At 43.1% G+C, this 14,557-nt stretch overlaps 1 protein-coding gene across 12 annotated transcripts in view; it reads left to right on the top strand.

Annotated features, from left to right (window-relative positions):
• Positions 1 to 14,557, top strand: part of Mast4 (microtubule associated serine/threonine kinase family member 4) — a 591,509-nt gene that overhangs the window by 413,865 nt on the left and 163,087 nt on the right. For 3 of the 12 annotated variants that reach the window (XM_021208674.2, XM_021208673.2, XM_029544164.1), the window contains exon 1: positions 10,104 to 10,758. The exons of the other annotated variants lie outside the window; for them this stretch is intronic. In XM_021208674.2, coding sequence (XP_021064333.1) covers positions 10,667 to 10,758 — 92 coding nt within the window. In that variant the 5' untranslated portion in view covers positions 10,104 to 10,666. Of the gene's footprint in view, positions 1 to 10,103; positions 10,759 to 14,557 lie in introns of those variants that run through there. 12 annotated transcript variants of the gene reach the window in all.

Here is a 14,557-nt window from a genome sequence, read left to right as displayed (position 1 = left end):
TATATATATATATATATATATATATATATATATATATATATATACACATACAATTCCTGGGAATCGGAAATGACTTCTTTTTAAAAGCAGGCTTAGTATTTACTTTCAAGGCTTGTAGAGCTTTTACACGTGTATCTTATTTTGTGTGTCAAAAACCATCAGTCACATCTTATGAAAATGTCCCAGAGAGTGTGTTCTTCCTTAATTTTGTAAACTCCTCAGAGCAGCCTCACATTCTGAGCATCCTGAACCTTCACAGTCATGAGAACAAATCTGCCAATTGTGGTGACTTTGGAAACTGAATTTTGACTTTTTTTTTTTTCAATTCAAAGTAACTAACTTACAAACTGGAGCCACTTAGTTGGTAGTGTGCTTAGTTAGCATATAAGAACTCCTGGCCTTGATTGAACCTCATAAATCAGGTGTGGTGACTTATGCCTGAGATCTTAGCTGTAGGGATGTAGAGGCAGGAGGATCAGTGTCACCCTTGAGTACACACACACACACACACACACATACACACACACATACACACACACACATACACACATACACACACACACACACACACACACACACACACACAGTCTGCGTGAAACCAGATAATAATACTCTTTATTAAAATGTAAAAAAAAAGTTTAAATAATAAAAGCATCAATCATAATATCAAACATGTTCACTAAGATGTTTTATCTTTATTTTTGATAGAACAGTTTAAACATTCATAGAGCTTCTGTTTCATATTACTGCAAGGGCAGTTCTCATTTTACCCATATTGTAAAAACAGTGTGCTAGCTTCCTCTGGCTACTGTAGCCACTTATGATGTGCTAAGTAAGGGCTTGGAGCTATATACATTCACTTTCTTACAGTTTTACTGGTCATATACCCAAAGTTACTCCCTCCCCCCACCCTGCCCCAACTGAGCTGACCCTGCTAGCCTGGAATCTCTCCTCACATCCAGATCTCTCTAGCTGCATTCTTTGCGTTCTTGGGCTTTGTCCCCATCCTTTTTCTGACTGCATTAGCATCTGGCTTGAGCCTCTGTTGCTATTGTAATAATTACACCTAAAAGCCATGTGGGTAGCCTGGACCCCTGACTGCAGTCACATCCTCTGAATGTTTCTCAACATCTACCACATTCACAGCTTCTCTTGGGGTTAGAGACATCTCTGGAATTTATTATCCAAGGTGCAGTTCTGGTCTATACTTGTTTTCTTAAGTTCCAGTTTCTGATCATTTTAGGACCGAAGAATTGCCTTTTTTTTTTTTTTTTTTCTTTTCTTTTTTTGAACCTTCAGAATCCTGCCTCCCCCGCCACACCACACCTTACCCCTGCCTCCCCCCACACACACATACACTATTACAAGCAGTTCTGAATTGATTTCCATACCTTAAGATCTTCTTGTGCCTACGATGTAGCATTATAGTTCGCACATATATTTATTATACCTAAATATTGATAATTTTAAAGATGTGAGGAGAAAGACCACAACACAAATCATCACAGCCAAGTTAATTAAAACAAGCAATTAAAGCAAACTCTTTCATTTATGTACATGGGCTGCCTCCCCCTAAGGAAGCATTGGACGTAGGCAAGATAAGGGCTTTTATAGATTGTGGGTAGAGGGTTTCCAAATGGGGAATTTGGCAGACCAATAGGTGGGGTTACAGAAGCAGAAAGTAACAAGTGGATCATTACAGCTTCTTGTGAAATAAGAGACATGGTTGCAAGGTGGTCATAACAAGGTCGTCATAATAAAGTGGTCATGACCATGGGTGGTCATAACAACCTCTTCAGAACAACATCATGGCTGCCATTTCCTGGGAGTATTTGTACAGAACTATTTATAGTTAAGGTTATAGGTGGGGGCGTAACTCAGTCCTTGAGAAACAAAGTGTAAGGGTCTATGATTCACTGAAAAAATGATACCCCTGTCTCAAATAGTATGTAAATGCAAAGAGTTTTTATTCTGCAAAAGTCTAGCATGCTGGGGTGTCTCATTACCAAGCTAGAGAGACAACCACGTGAGCTCACAGGCCTGATTTACAGCACATCAGGGGATTCTGGGGTAGGTGAGATTTATCTTGCTCCATCTCTCAGGACATTTCATTACCAGGGCATGGGGGTTAGAAACTTGCTGGGGAGGTCTGGAAACTGCTGCTGACCAGTTGTCCTTGTTTGAGACCAGGTGACAGGGCAGCTTCTAAGGCCTGGGCTTGCCTGGACTTTCCCGGTTCTTAGCAACGGAGATTTAGGCCTCATTCTCTGCCAATTTGAACCCTGTCGTGGAGTTAGCCTAGCCTTCTCAAGAGGTTTAGTCATAACCAGGAATGGACCTTGTTTGTCTTTATTATAAGATGGTATCTTAGTTTGGGTTTTATTGCTGTAAAGAAATCGCATGGCCAAGGCAACTGTTATAATGGGACAAGATTTCATTGGGACTGGCATACAGTTTCAGAGGTTCAGTCCATTATCATGATGGCAGGAAGCATGGCAGCGTCCAGGCAGACACAGTACTGGAGAAGGAGCCAAGAGTTCTACATCCTGGCAGCCAAAAAAAGACTTGTTCTATCCTGGGTGGAGCTTAAAGGTAGAACCATTAAGGTTCTCAAAGCCCACCCCCACAATGACACATTTCCTCCAACAAAGCCACACCTATTCTAACAAGGTCACAATGGTGTCACTCCCTGTGTGCCAAGCATTCACACCCATGAGTCTAAGGGACCATACCTGTTCAAACCACTACCTATGGTTTTTCAAGCCCAAGAGGGAGGGAGGCAGATTTATCAATAAATGTTGTGTACCCGTATACAGATATGTATTTTCATCTTCCAAATTGCTTCTTGAACATTTAGTACAGAGTACTTATCTCCATGTGTCCCTTGCAGTCATTGGATACTATCACTTTTTGATCTTTCCCAAGTAGGTGAAAATGATATTTGATATTTTTAACCACATTTCTGTGGTAGCTATTCATGACTGGCATTCTGTTTATCCCTCCCCCACAAGTTAATGTTTCTTCAAAAGCTTCTACTGGCATAAAAATGATGTGACTTAATAGAAACCCAGGCGAAGCCTGCATGAAAAGTGCTTGGTTACCTTCCATGTCTTCGCTGACATGGTCTCCTGCTTTGTGACAGTGTGAATTAGCCCTCACAACAGAGGGAAAGTCTGCTCATGGCAGAAACGCCATCTCTACCTCTGTCTGCATGTTTCTTTGTGGTACTTTGACCGAAACTCCTTTTAATGGATAATTCCTCTCGTTTTAATGGGATAATTCTCTATACCCGTGGTTATCTGACCTGGAAAAAATACTCGGGAAAAGATGAACTGATAAATTAACCATAATCTTACATTACAGAAAAGGCCTTGGTGTCAGCTCTAAAGGGCTAAATATAACCACACTGACCTGCCTCAACCAAATTGTCACTTTTTATAATTGCACTGTAATTCATCCTCGGGAACTGAATGAGAAATGATGTACCTTGGACCCAGGCTTCTGGATCAAGTAGCACCACGTCCTTGAAGTTAACTCCTTTCTGACTCGGGTTTGCTGTTATGACCAAAGAAGCGCTTAGCATCTCATCCATAACTGATCCTACACCTCCACCCTCTCATAATTAAATGCATATGCATAGGCCCCTACTTTGTGACATTTTAGAGTCTGAGGTAATAGATGTTCATAGTGGATACAGTCATAGAAATAATGGAATGGACTTATGGATCTGTGAAGCTCAAATAGGAGCAGGCAGGCAATGCTTTTTAAAACAGGTCGTTGTTCAGGGTTTCAGGCTCTGGCAGTAACTGTGCTGTTACTGCCTCTTTCCCTGTGAGAAAGCTCATCCTCACTGCCTTCTTAGCCTTGCTGAGCCCGACGCCTCTCATTCTTCACCTTCAGTCACCTCTGTCTTCCCTTCCTCTTTTCTCCCTTGTTTTAACATTCAGCTCAGTGATGGTATTAAAGATTTAAAGATGAAAGCAATACAGCCCCAGCCTGCAAGGAGCTCTTTTTTTAAGGGGAACGGATCTGAACCAAACCTGGATATTGATAGTGACTGAACCCTTTTATGCAGGTGCTGTCTGGGATAGAGCCCAGTAGAGAGATTTACCTAACCCACGGAGGGTGTCAGGCTTACACAAAGACTGCCTAGAGCAAATGGCTGCCGAGTTCAGTCTCTAGGCAAGGAAGGTCTAGTCTTGCTCTGTGTGTGAGGCTTTCCTGTGTATGAGAAGAAGGCATTGACCTCAGAAAGTTGCCCTCTTTTCCATGATTGTTTTGGAAGCCTGTTAGAGGTCCTCGTGATGGCAATTTGCTGATGTATATCCCAGACAGCTGTTTTAAAGTCAAGAAGCCTATCTGTCTTAGTTTTCTATTGCTGTGAAAAGATACTGTTGCCAAGGCAGCTTATAAATGGAAGTATTTGATTTGGTGGCTCACTATTCCAGACAGTTAGAGTCTATGACCATCATGGCAAGGAGTATGGCAGCAGGCAGGCAGGCAAAGTGTGCTGGAGTAGTAGTGAGAACTTACATCTGATCCACAAACAAGAGACAGAAGAGGGCTCCTGGAACCTTTAAGCCTGACCCCAGTGACACACCCTCCAGCAAGGCCACACCTCTTAGTCCTTCCCACACTATAGGAGCCTATGGAGACCATTTTCATTAAAATCACTACACCTCTCAGCTATGGATCTCCCAGTAGCCTCCTTCTATGTCCTTTTCTATGTCCTTGCTCTCCTCTGGGGGGGTCAGAGGATGCTCTATCCATCTCATTTGTGGCCTTTTTCACAGGACCGTCCTCTGATTGACAGAGCAGAGAACTGCAAGGGTTTCCTTCCTAGAAGTGCTTCCCTGCCTGCCCCCCCCCCCCCCCAGGCCTGACCCACCAGGCTTATCCATCATACATGTCAAGAGGCTACTTTGGGTAGAAAAGTCCTCATCCCCCATCTCCGCCCATTCTCTTAGGTTCCTTGAAGTTGCTTACTTTCTGCTACCTTTCTGATCTTCTGCTTCTCCTAAGATCAGAATAACTGCGGGACACATTGCATTCTCCTCCCATTTTTGTCCCATCTCTGTTCTGTCCCATCACCATTTAGAACACACTCTTCACGCCAACCATGAGGATTATATAGTTCTCTGACAGACTATTAGGAAAGAGAAATCGACTATTTGTTTTACCCAGTAATTTTAGAACCCTGTATCTTACTTTATGAAACTCCCCACACCCTTTCCCGGGATGACACAACCTGACTATTGTCTGCTGTGGGTTTCCTCCTTTAGATGTTGTATCCCTACCAGTTCGTTATCATTTATCTTTCTTACAGCTGAGTATTGTAAGCACCCATTTGTTTAATAACACTAAGAGTTTCTGTCTTCCAGCTGTTCATTATGTTCTTTGTTCTCCCTCCTGTGTATAGCATCCTTTCTATTTCTGTAAGCTTCCTCATTTAGAAAAGTCAGTGTGCATATCAGACGTCTTCCCTTAGGTCCGGGAGAGCATTTAGAAGCTGACCTAGTGGACTTATAGATGTGAACCACCTCGAGCAATGGTCATTTTTAGGTGCTGAACACAGGGGTAGGAATGAGTCAAGTGAGTTTACAGCAGAATTGCCACTGAGGCCAGGATCAGGTAGAGTCATCCCAGAAACTCTGCACCCTCCCTGGATGTAGATACTCAGACGCAGATTCTTGCACAGGGAGTTGAAAGCTCCCCAGTCCTAACACCTTGGCCCAGAGAAATTATTCTCCATATAGTACACACAAAGGAGTCCATAGATAGGAGCTTTTTAATACTATTCTGTTGGGGCATGGGGCATCTGAAGGGAGAGTAAAAGGTCTGTATAAAGGACATTACAGAACATACGAGGGGGATGAGTTGTGAAGGATTAGACCTTCTGTTTTCTACTGTTTCTCCCAGAGCTAGCTTCCCAGTAGGATGACAAGCTTATTTTCCCATCCCACTTCCCTTCCTTGGAGAAGCAGCGGCTGATATTGACATTTTGATAAACGAGTGAGCAGTCTGGACCCCAGACTGTAGCCACTGTTGTATTGGCTCAGTGGTTGTCCAATAAGTAGAACATTTTGCTGAGTGTCTGTGTCTTGGCCAAGATCGGCTATGTTCTAAGGACTTCAGAGACTCAGTTTCTTCTCAGTTCAGCAGCTTTATGGCAACTGCAACTCAACTGTGCTTCCTCTCCTCTCTCTATAATTATTTTGTCTGTAGGAAAATGTCAGTAATTCTGACAAATTCAATCCTGTGTTTACCGACTGCCTTGTCTTCTGAATCATAGGTTACTAAATCAAGTCATACAGGTTAGAAGACAGGTTACACTTGAGTGTCACGCCCACTCTTATCATCAGTGAGTGTGGGAATCTATCAAGTACTTGCTCTGTATTAGCTAACATATTTAGCTGTGTTACCTCGTCTCACATTTTCAGTATGGATAAATTCAGATCTTCCCAAACCTTTTCAGTGAAAATACTCAAATATATTTAGTTAAAATGACTAGTGTTGGGGTCTGGGAGGTGGCAGGCAGCACTTAAGAGTGTGCACTGCTCTTTCAGAGGACCAGAATTTGGAGGTAGCACTTAAGAGCGTGTTCCACTCTTTCAGAGGACCAGAATTTGATTCCCAGCGTGCATGTTGAGTTGCTCACAGTGATCTGTGATTTCAGACCCTGGGTATCCAGAGCCCTCTTACGGACTCTTTGAGTACCTGCACACATATATGCACATCCATACTTTTATATACATAATTTTAAAAAGTCTTTGACATTAGCTATTAGTATCAGATATTCCTGAAAATGGAAAGCAGAGGTGGTGAAGAGGAAAAATAAAGGTTTGGTTATATCAGTGTACCCATTTTAGTCGCTGCCATGCTTATAGGCAATGCCAACTAAATGAACTTTTTGGAAAGATTATGGAGAAGAGTTGGGAAGTTAAGACATCAGGTCTTACTTAAACCCATTCAGAGCTGAATTCTCACCCTATGTATATCCTCACCCTATGTGTATATGACTAAGCACTCCTCTTGGAAACTTGATGCCCCTTCCCACACCTTTTCCCTCTGTGGATGTAACCCTAGTCGCATACAGTCTTTTTAATATTCATGGTCAGCTAGTCAGCTATTTCTTATCCCTCAAACGCCTTCTTCTTTCATGGGGTAGATACCTGAATTCACGGTTTTTCTAGCACAATTTCAAATCCTCTCCCGCAACCTCGATTGCTCCTCTCTTGCAGCCTGTGGCACCTCTCTTCCTCAACAAGCTCAGGACATCTTTGGTTTGTCTGTGAGATGTAGAGACGGTACTCAAAGGGGAGTTTTCCTTGTGTTTGCCTGTGATATCTCCTGAAGTCATGCTAGGACCTAAGAAGTGTTTGTACTGATATCCTCGGTGACAAAGAGTTGTAAGAGAAAGCCTTCAGAGTTTAATAACACTGTTATAAGAATATTGAGAATTCAGGGTTCTGTGAGAGTATTGATGGATCTCTTCATACTGCTCAGTTTTGTGTCTCATAGGAGAAAGAGTAGACACTTAGACAGTGGAACTGTCTATTCAGAAAGCATCTTTTAAAATGTCTGTGTAAGTCTGGGCCTATTCAGTTCTGGAAATACAGAGAGCAGTATAATCTGGCCTTTGCCTTGAGAAAGTGTCTGTCTCACAGGGAAGGCAGCAGTAAGCAGCCAAGTAAATACCATGTGGCTGCTATCTAGGGAGACCCTCCTTCAGGGCACTGCAGGGTGCAGAGCATGCCGGAATGCCCTTCGCTCCAGGATTTCATCATTGAGCAAAATGTTCTTTTAGATTCTTCATATTGTCAGCACTGACTCAGTACAGACATGACATGGAGAAGTTTTAGATGGGTCATCTCATTTTCATTTTCATATGCCAACTCCCAGAGGTTGGTTCTGTTATGGACCAATATTATAATTAGGGAAAATAGGCAGAGATTAAATGACTGGCTTAAGGTTAGATTAAGTGTTGAGGCCAGAACCAAAGACAATAGGACTCCTTTCTCAGAGGGAGTCATGATCTAGAACATTGGCTCCCAACAAGAAGGCATTGGCAGTGTCTGCTGACATTTTTGGGTGGCACCTCTGCAGTCTAATGGAAAGAGTCTGGGATGTTGCCAAACATTTCCCAAAGTACAAGGAAGCCTGAAAACGAAAAAATGGCCCAGGCTACACAATCACTAGAGAGAAACTCAACGACAGCATGCGTTTCCTTACACTTTTTAGAGTGTACTTTACACCATTGAGAGTGGCCAGTCCATCTCTGGGTATCCATGAGGTACATGTTAACATTCTGGGATTTTTTGAGATCCCAGAGACCAGTGATGTTCAAGCCTCCTATACATGGGGCTAGAGAGATGACTCAGCAGTCCAGAACACTTGCAGACTGAGTTCCCAGCACCCACATTTAGTGGTTCACAACTGTCTGTAATCTCAGGTTCAGGAGACAGGATGACTTCCTTTAGCCACTAGGGGGTACCTGCGCACACCCGGAGCACATATAGACAAACAGGCATGCTGCACACACATACAGATAAAAATAAAGAACATTTAAAATTTCTAACAAAATTTATATAAGACAGAATGTGTGCATGTGAACTCTACATACCCCCACACGTGGCAAACCATCTCTATGTAATGTTCGGTATAAAATCAAACCTGTTTCCTGAGGCAGTGGATGCTATAACATACTGTTTGGGAAACAAGGACAAGAAAAGAGCCCTCCCATGTTCACTAGTCACACAATTTTATTTGTAGGGTTTGTTGTTGCTAATGTTGTTTCTTTGATTTTGTATTCTTGAGCCAGGGTCTTGCTATGTGGAACATGGATGGTCCTAGAACCCAGGCAGTGGCTCATCTCTGCCTTCTCTGAGCGCTGAGCATACACGCATGCACCACCATACCTGACTATATATTTTGAGTCTCAGTATGCTTGACGCTGTCAAGGCAGAAGGATGGCACTGTACCTCAAGACATTAAAAAGCCAAAAGCTGATGAGGGATGACTATTGAGAGGGTAGAGGCATCCAACCAAAGCTTTTAGGATTTTGGAAAATGTTGGGGTGGTGTTTGTTCGTTTGTTTGTTTGTTTTTGCCACTTATTGCTCAAAGCCTCAGTCTCCCCTGTGTAAAATTGGGTGGGTTCTATGATTTTCTTTTATCTCTCTGAGTCTCAAAGATCTGAGGAGACTCTAGAAGAAAATGGGATTGCGTGTATGAATGCCTTGTATGAGGAATATCATCAAACCCTTTTGGAGTCTTTGGGTGAGAAACTATTTCTGTGGACCACAAGACTGAATAGTATGGGATATAATATTAGAAGTAACTGACTTAAATTCTAATTTTTTTCTTTATACACCTTTGAACAAACATTTATGGTTTGGGGAGTTATTTAAATACGAAGCTTTTTTTTTTTCTTTCCTCAATGAGTAACAATCAGATTCATCCTTTTCCTGTATTCCTTTCCATCAAACTCTTAACATACTGGGAGGGAAAGGAATTCATGTTGCTAAATCAGTGCCAAGAAGTACATTTACATGTCATAGGTGATCATTAACTAGATCCATCTTTCGAATCCAGGAGGCCAAACAGGTGTGCACTGTAGTCATCGGTCAAATGGATGTAAACTCGTGAATTTTGTGTCATTGAGGTTTTCTGGGGAGTGTGGTGGCTTGGCGTGTGCATGCTTCTCCCAGACAACAGGTAGCGTCACCTCCGGAGTCATCGGGGACTTCCCTCCGAGCGCGCCACAATTGTGCCTCGTCCTATGGTGAATCACCCAAGCTTTCAGGTGTGCACAGCACACACTAGTGTTCCGGTGCGGCAGCTGGACTTATTTATTTATTTTTGAGGGACCGATCCATTTCAGACCCTGGGATGGGGGGGAACTGCGAGGATGCTCCAGCCCTGCGCCTGCTCCTGGGCAGAATACACCAGGGGGCGGCTCTCTTTCCCCCGGAGACCCAGCTGGGGGGCTGAGCCAGAGCCCTGCCACCCTCCTTCCAACTGGATCCTACAGAAAGGTGTCAGATTCAAGTCCTCCCATAGGTCAATTTTCTAAAAGTGCTTTCAAGTTTCCATGGTGTTGGGTTTTTTTCCCCCCAGAAGGGGAGGGCAAGAGCAGCTTTTGCGTTCAAATTCTTTTCCTTGTATGTAGACGCCAAAAGGAAGCTTCGCACTGGGCATGTTCGGATGTGAATGGGTTTGCTGATAAGCAACAGCCTGCCGGAACCATAGACTTAAAATAGTCCTCCTCCTACCACCCCACCCCTCCAGGAGCTGCAGATGGTATCTGCCAAACAGATGACAAAGTACCTTGGACTGAATCACACGGAGACAGCATTTTGAGCAGAACGCAGGCTAAACTCTTGTAATTACTGTTTATAGCTGGCCAAGGCTTCCTAGGAGAGGGCAAACACAAGAGGAAGTAAGTTTCCTGAACCTTTCAGATGGCTGTGCATTAATTAAAGGCCAGCACGGGAAGGGTAATTCTCAGTCAGTCTCCGAGTTGTTCCTGAGACCACAGTTCACCGCACGTTTTCTCTGGAGGGAGTGAGTAGATAATTGGGATTTTTTTTTTCCTTTATTTTTTTTTTCTCCCCATCTCCGTTTTGATCCCATGGCCTTGAACTCACGGTGAATTGAAGAAAGAAATGGATATGTCTGACCCCAATTTCTGGACTGTGCTCTCAAACTTTACTTTGCCTCATTTGAGGAGTGGGAACAGGCTGCGGCGCACACAAAGGTAAAAACGCGGGATCTTGCCCTGGAGTAGGGAATGCTCTCTATCAGAGGCTGGGGGCTGCCGGAGCCCAGTGGCGTCTGGGATTTTGTTTGTTGGTGGCAGTTTGAAAAGTTTGTGCCTTGCCAGGGGGTCTCTGTTTCTGTAGTTCCTCTCCTCGGTGGGGCTTCTTAGGGGTTCCATGAGTGCGCGGCTCAGAATTCTTTTGCAGTGTGGATGTTCAGGCGTTGCCTTGCGCCCCTGCCTTGCAAAGGGGCTTTTTGTCTCTGTCCATTTATCTACTTGTATTTTTATCATTTCATACACCCAGACCTGGGCCTACTGTCATTCCTTACAGAGCCTTCCATTCCTTATAGAGCCTTCCAGAAGCTCCCCCTATGTTACATAGTCCATCTACCACTTATAAGATGTGAATCTGTGTTGCAGAGATAACCCAAGTGAGCCTGATTCTCAGTGACTGCTTTTAAAGATCTGTACAACTTAGGCATTTTGACTTTTTGTTGTTTGGCTGACATTTATTACTAATAGAAAGCCAGCCTTTCATTTAAGATATATGTGTGTGTGTGTATATATATATATATATATATATATATATATATATATACATATACATATATATATGTATATATAATATATAACATACATTATAAGTGCATATGTAATATGTGATATATCATATATATGTATATATGTAGTATATATATATATATATATATATATATATATATATGACAGAACAGATGTGGGTGGGGTACAGTTTGTTGAGAGTCGAGGTTGGGGCTGACATTGCAAATGAGAGGGAGATCAGGATGCATTTGCAGACAGCTGGTGAGCTGAAAGGTTGAAAGGAGACATGCCTCATCCCCATTTCTGTCCAAAACAAAAAGTAGCATTAGTGTGGCTTTCAAGAACTACGCCTTCTGTAAAAGTACAGATTCTTGTTTGTTTGTTTGTTTGTTTGTTTGTTTAAATCAAAATTTGGCTTGGCGAGCACATGCGAACATGCTTGAAACAGCCCAGTCGAATAAACAGGATGCCAACTATCAGATTTGGAACTTCGTAATCTCTGTGCTCTGCTGTTTAGAGAATACAAGAAAATGGTTCTTTCCGTGCAGTGGTACCTGTAGTTATGGATAGTGCAAATGCAAATGTGAAATACTTTCAAAAACTTGGCCATTTTTTTTCCAAATTTGCTATGCTATTTCTTGCACTTTAGAGTACTCCATATATGTATATCCACAAATCACATGTTCAACACACAGGGGTGTGTGTGTGTGTGTGTGTGTGTGTGTATGTGAGGGAGGGGGGAGAGATCTGAAAGGCTTAAAATCATATCATTAATGCAATTTCAACAGTGCTGTTGCCTCTAAATCACATAGGATTTATCATGCACGTGGCTATTTTTCTTCAGATAATCTCTTGGTATTGGCCATCTCCAGTCTCTTTACACTGTGTCCTCCACGATCCCAGGTTTTCAACATAACAGATAAAATTGAGGAGAAACGCAGGGTCTCTACGAACAGGCCATTGTGTCTTGCTGTGCTAAGTACTAAGGTTCTCATCTGTCCTGTTTGATTCCAGCATTTGCTATTTCCCAGGGGGGCAGGCCTGGCTGTGGCACAACTGTCCCCTTCCGTGGAGCCAATTCTTGGAGAGATAAGGAGGCCCTGCCATTACCTGTGCGTCTGGTCCTGAAAAGCAGGTGGAACCTTTTCTCCTGATCCCCGCCCACCTGTGGCTGGGCCTATTGAAAGAGTCTGAAGTGTGAGGAATTCTCAGGCTGGACCGACCTGAGTTAGGGTAACAGCTGGTCCAGCCTGGTCACTCCAGTTAAGTCTGATGTAACCTGGGTGAGGAGAGTTGAGGAGGGCTGGTTTCTCCCTCCCAGTCATGGGCCTGTCTTCAGTTCAAGAAAGCAGAAAAATGGCTTTTCTTTTTCCTTTCTAGGAATGTGGAGTTTGGAAATTGCCCATGTCTGTCCATCTAATTATTGTCTAACCTTTCTCCCTGCTTACTGGTCTAATATCCCTGATCCAGAATGCTCAGGACCAATGAATTTTTGATTTCTGGTATTTTGAACATACTCAAAGTTTATGATTTTTCTGGCAGTTTGAATTTTGAGTTTCCAGATGAGGGAGCTCAACTTGTATGTAGATTTAGAATGCTGAAGGGCAGAGCCCCTTGTCCCAGTGGTATGTGTGTGACTATACATTTCAGCTGTGTCTCTCCCTAAGGATATGGGAAATGTATGCTTACACTCTGGTCTTCCCTTTTAGGGATATCTCTTAAGTGAACTAAATCCTGACTTTTCCAAGTCCATCCTTACCTGAAGAGTCTGCCCTTTCCAAAGGCATTCTTTATTCCTGCGCTTTGAAATATCAGATGCTTCTTAATTCTTACCTTAAAAACCTGAATTATGACAGATGCTGTCACTCACTGTATATGCCAACATCATATTAGCCTTGCTGGGCCAGTATGGCACTGGCTTATTAGTCTCCCTTCTCACAGGAAAATGTTTAAGGTTTCTTTTAACTCAGAGTCCTGCCTGGCCTGTAACTTCTGGAGCTCTCTGGGAAAGGGATGCCAAGATTGACTTCCCCACATAGATCTTTAGGCTAGGCCCATAATCCTTGTATAGCAAACATGGCACAGCCATGGGAGGAACGGGTTGTCTGGATCTACACTTGACTAGTTACAGCTTTGCCTTACAGCTCAGAGAGTCCCTTGGATGGTTCTGTGTGGAGCTGTACTTAGCCCTTTTTGCCTTCCCCCACTTTCTGAAGGCCACCATAGTAGCACTGTTGTACTTCCTTGGGTAACAGAAATCTCAACTTCGTAGACAGGCTCTTCCCAGCTTCTCAGCTTAGAATGGAGTAAACTCGGGATGCAACCTTAACTTCCTAGATTGGCAGCTATAGCATCCATCCAGAATCCCCTCACAGTGGGAAGGAGGTACCTGGATCCTGTCAGCACCTCTGTTCTAGTGCCTTTTCTCTTCCAATTGGATTAAGATCTTGGGGAGGAGGAGGTCAGGCATCCTGCAGCCATGGATCCTCTGGGTCACATGCTGCTGAGTTTCCGAATGGGTCTTTGCTTGACCTGAAATTGCCTAGAGCAGCGGTTCCCAACCTTCCTAATGCTGTGACCCTTATGTTGTTGCTGCTTCATAGCTGTAATTTGGCTATGTTATGAGTCATTAGGTAAATATCTGAGAATGCAGAATATGTGACGTGCGACCCCGTCAGAAGGCTTGTTTGACCCTGCCACTCCTCCAGCAGGCCTGGAGGCGCTTCATCTTTTACTTTCATGTTCCAAAATCTGGCATGTTGTCATTGATGTAATGGCAAACCCCCAAACCCAAGTGACAGCCCGATCACCAAGTCACCAAAATCTTTATCCACGCCAACTCATGCTCTGTTCTGCTTTAATCCCTTCAAGCAAATTCTCCCCCCCCCCGCCTTTTTTTTTTTTTTTTTTTTTTTTTTTATGATTTTTTTTTTTTTTTTTTTGACACTTCAACTTGTATTTTTCTGAGGACTCCAACTTGTAAAAACCAAGAAATAAAAGAAGTTTTGTTGCTACTGTTCCCCTCCCCCCTCCTTCAACTCGTTTGCTGAATTTACATTACTTGGGGGTTGTTCTGAGTAGCAGGTACATGCAAGGATTTTTTTTTAACTGTCATAATTAACAAAATATATTGACTCTTGATGGACACCTGCCTGCAGAAACATCCGTCCTGTTCAGTGAGGGGGGGGTTGTTTGTTCGTTTGTTTGATCGTGTATTTATGAGAAAGGTGGAAAA

This window comes from Mus pahari, chromosome 11, assembly GCF_900095145.1.
Source record: "Mus pahari chromosome 11, PAHARI_EIJ_v1.1, whole genome shotgun sequence".
NCBI classification, from domain to species: Eukaryota; Metazoa; Chordata; class Mammalia; order Rodentia; family Muridae; genus Mus; species Mus pahari.
The sequence above is the reverse complement of the archived record's forward strand: the minus strand, read 5'-3'. Positions and strand labels throughout refer to the sequence as shown.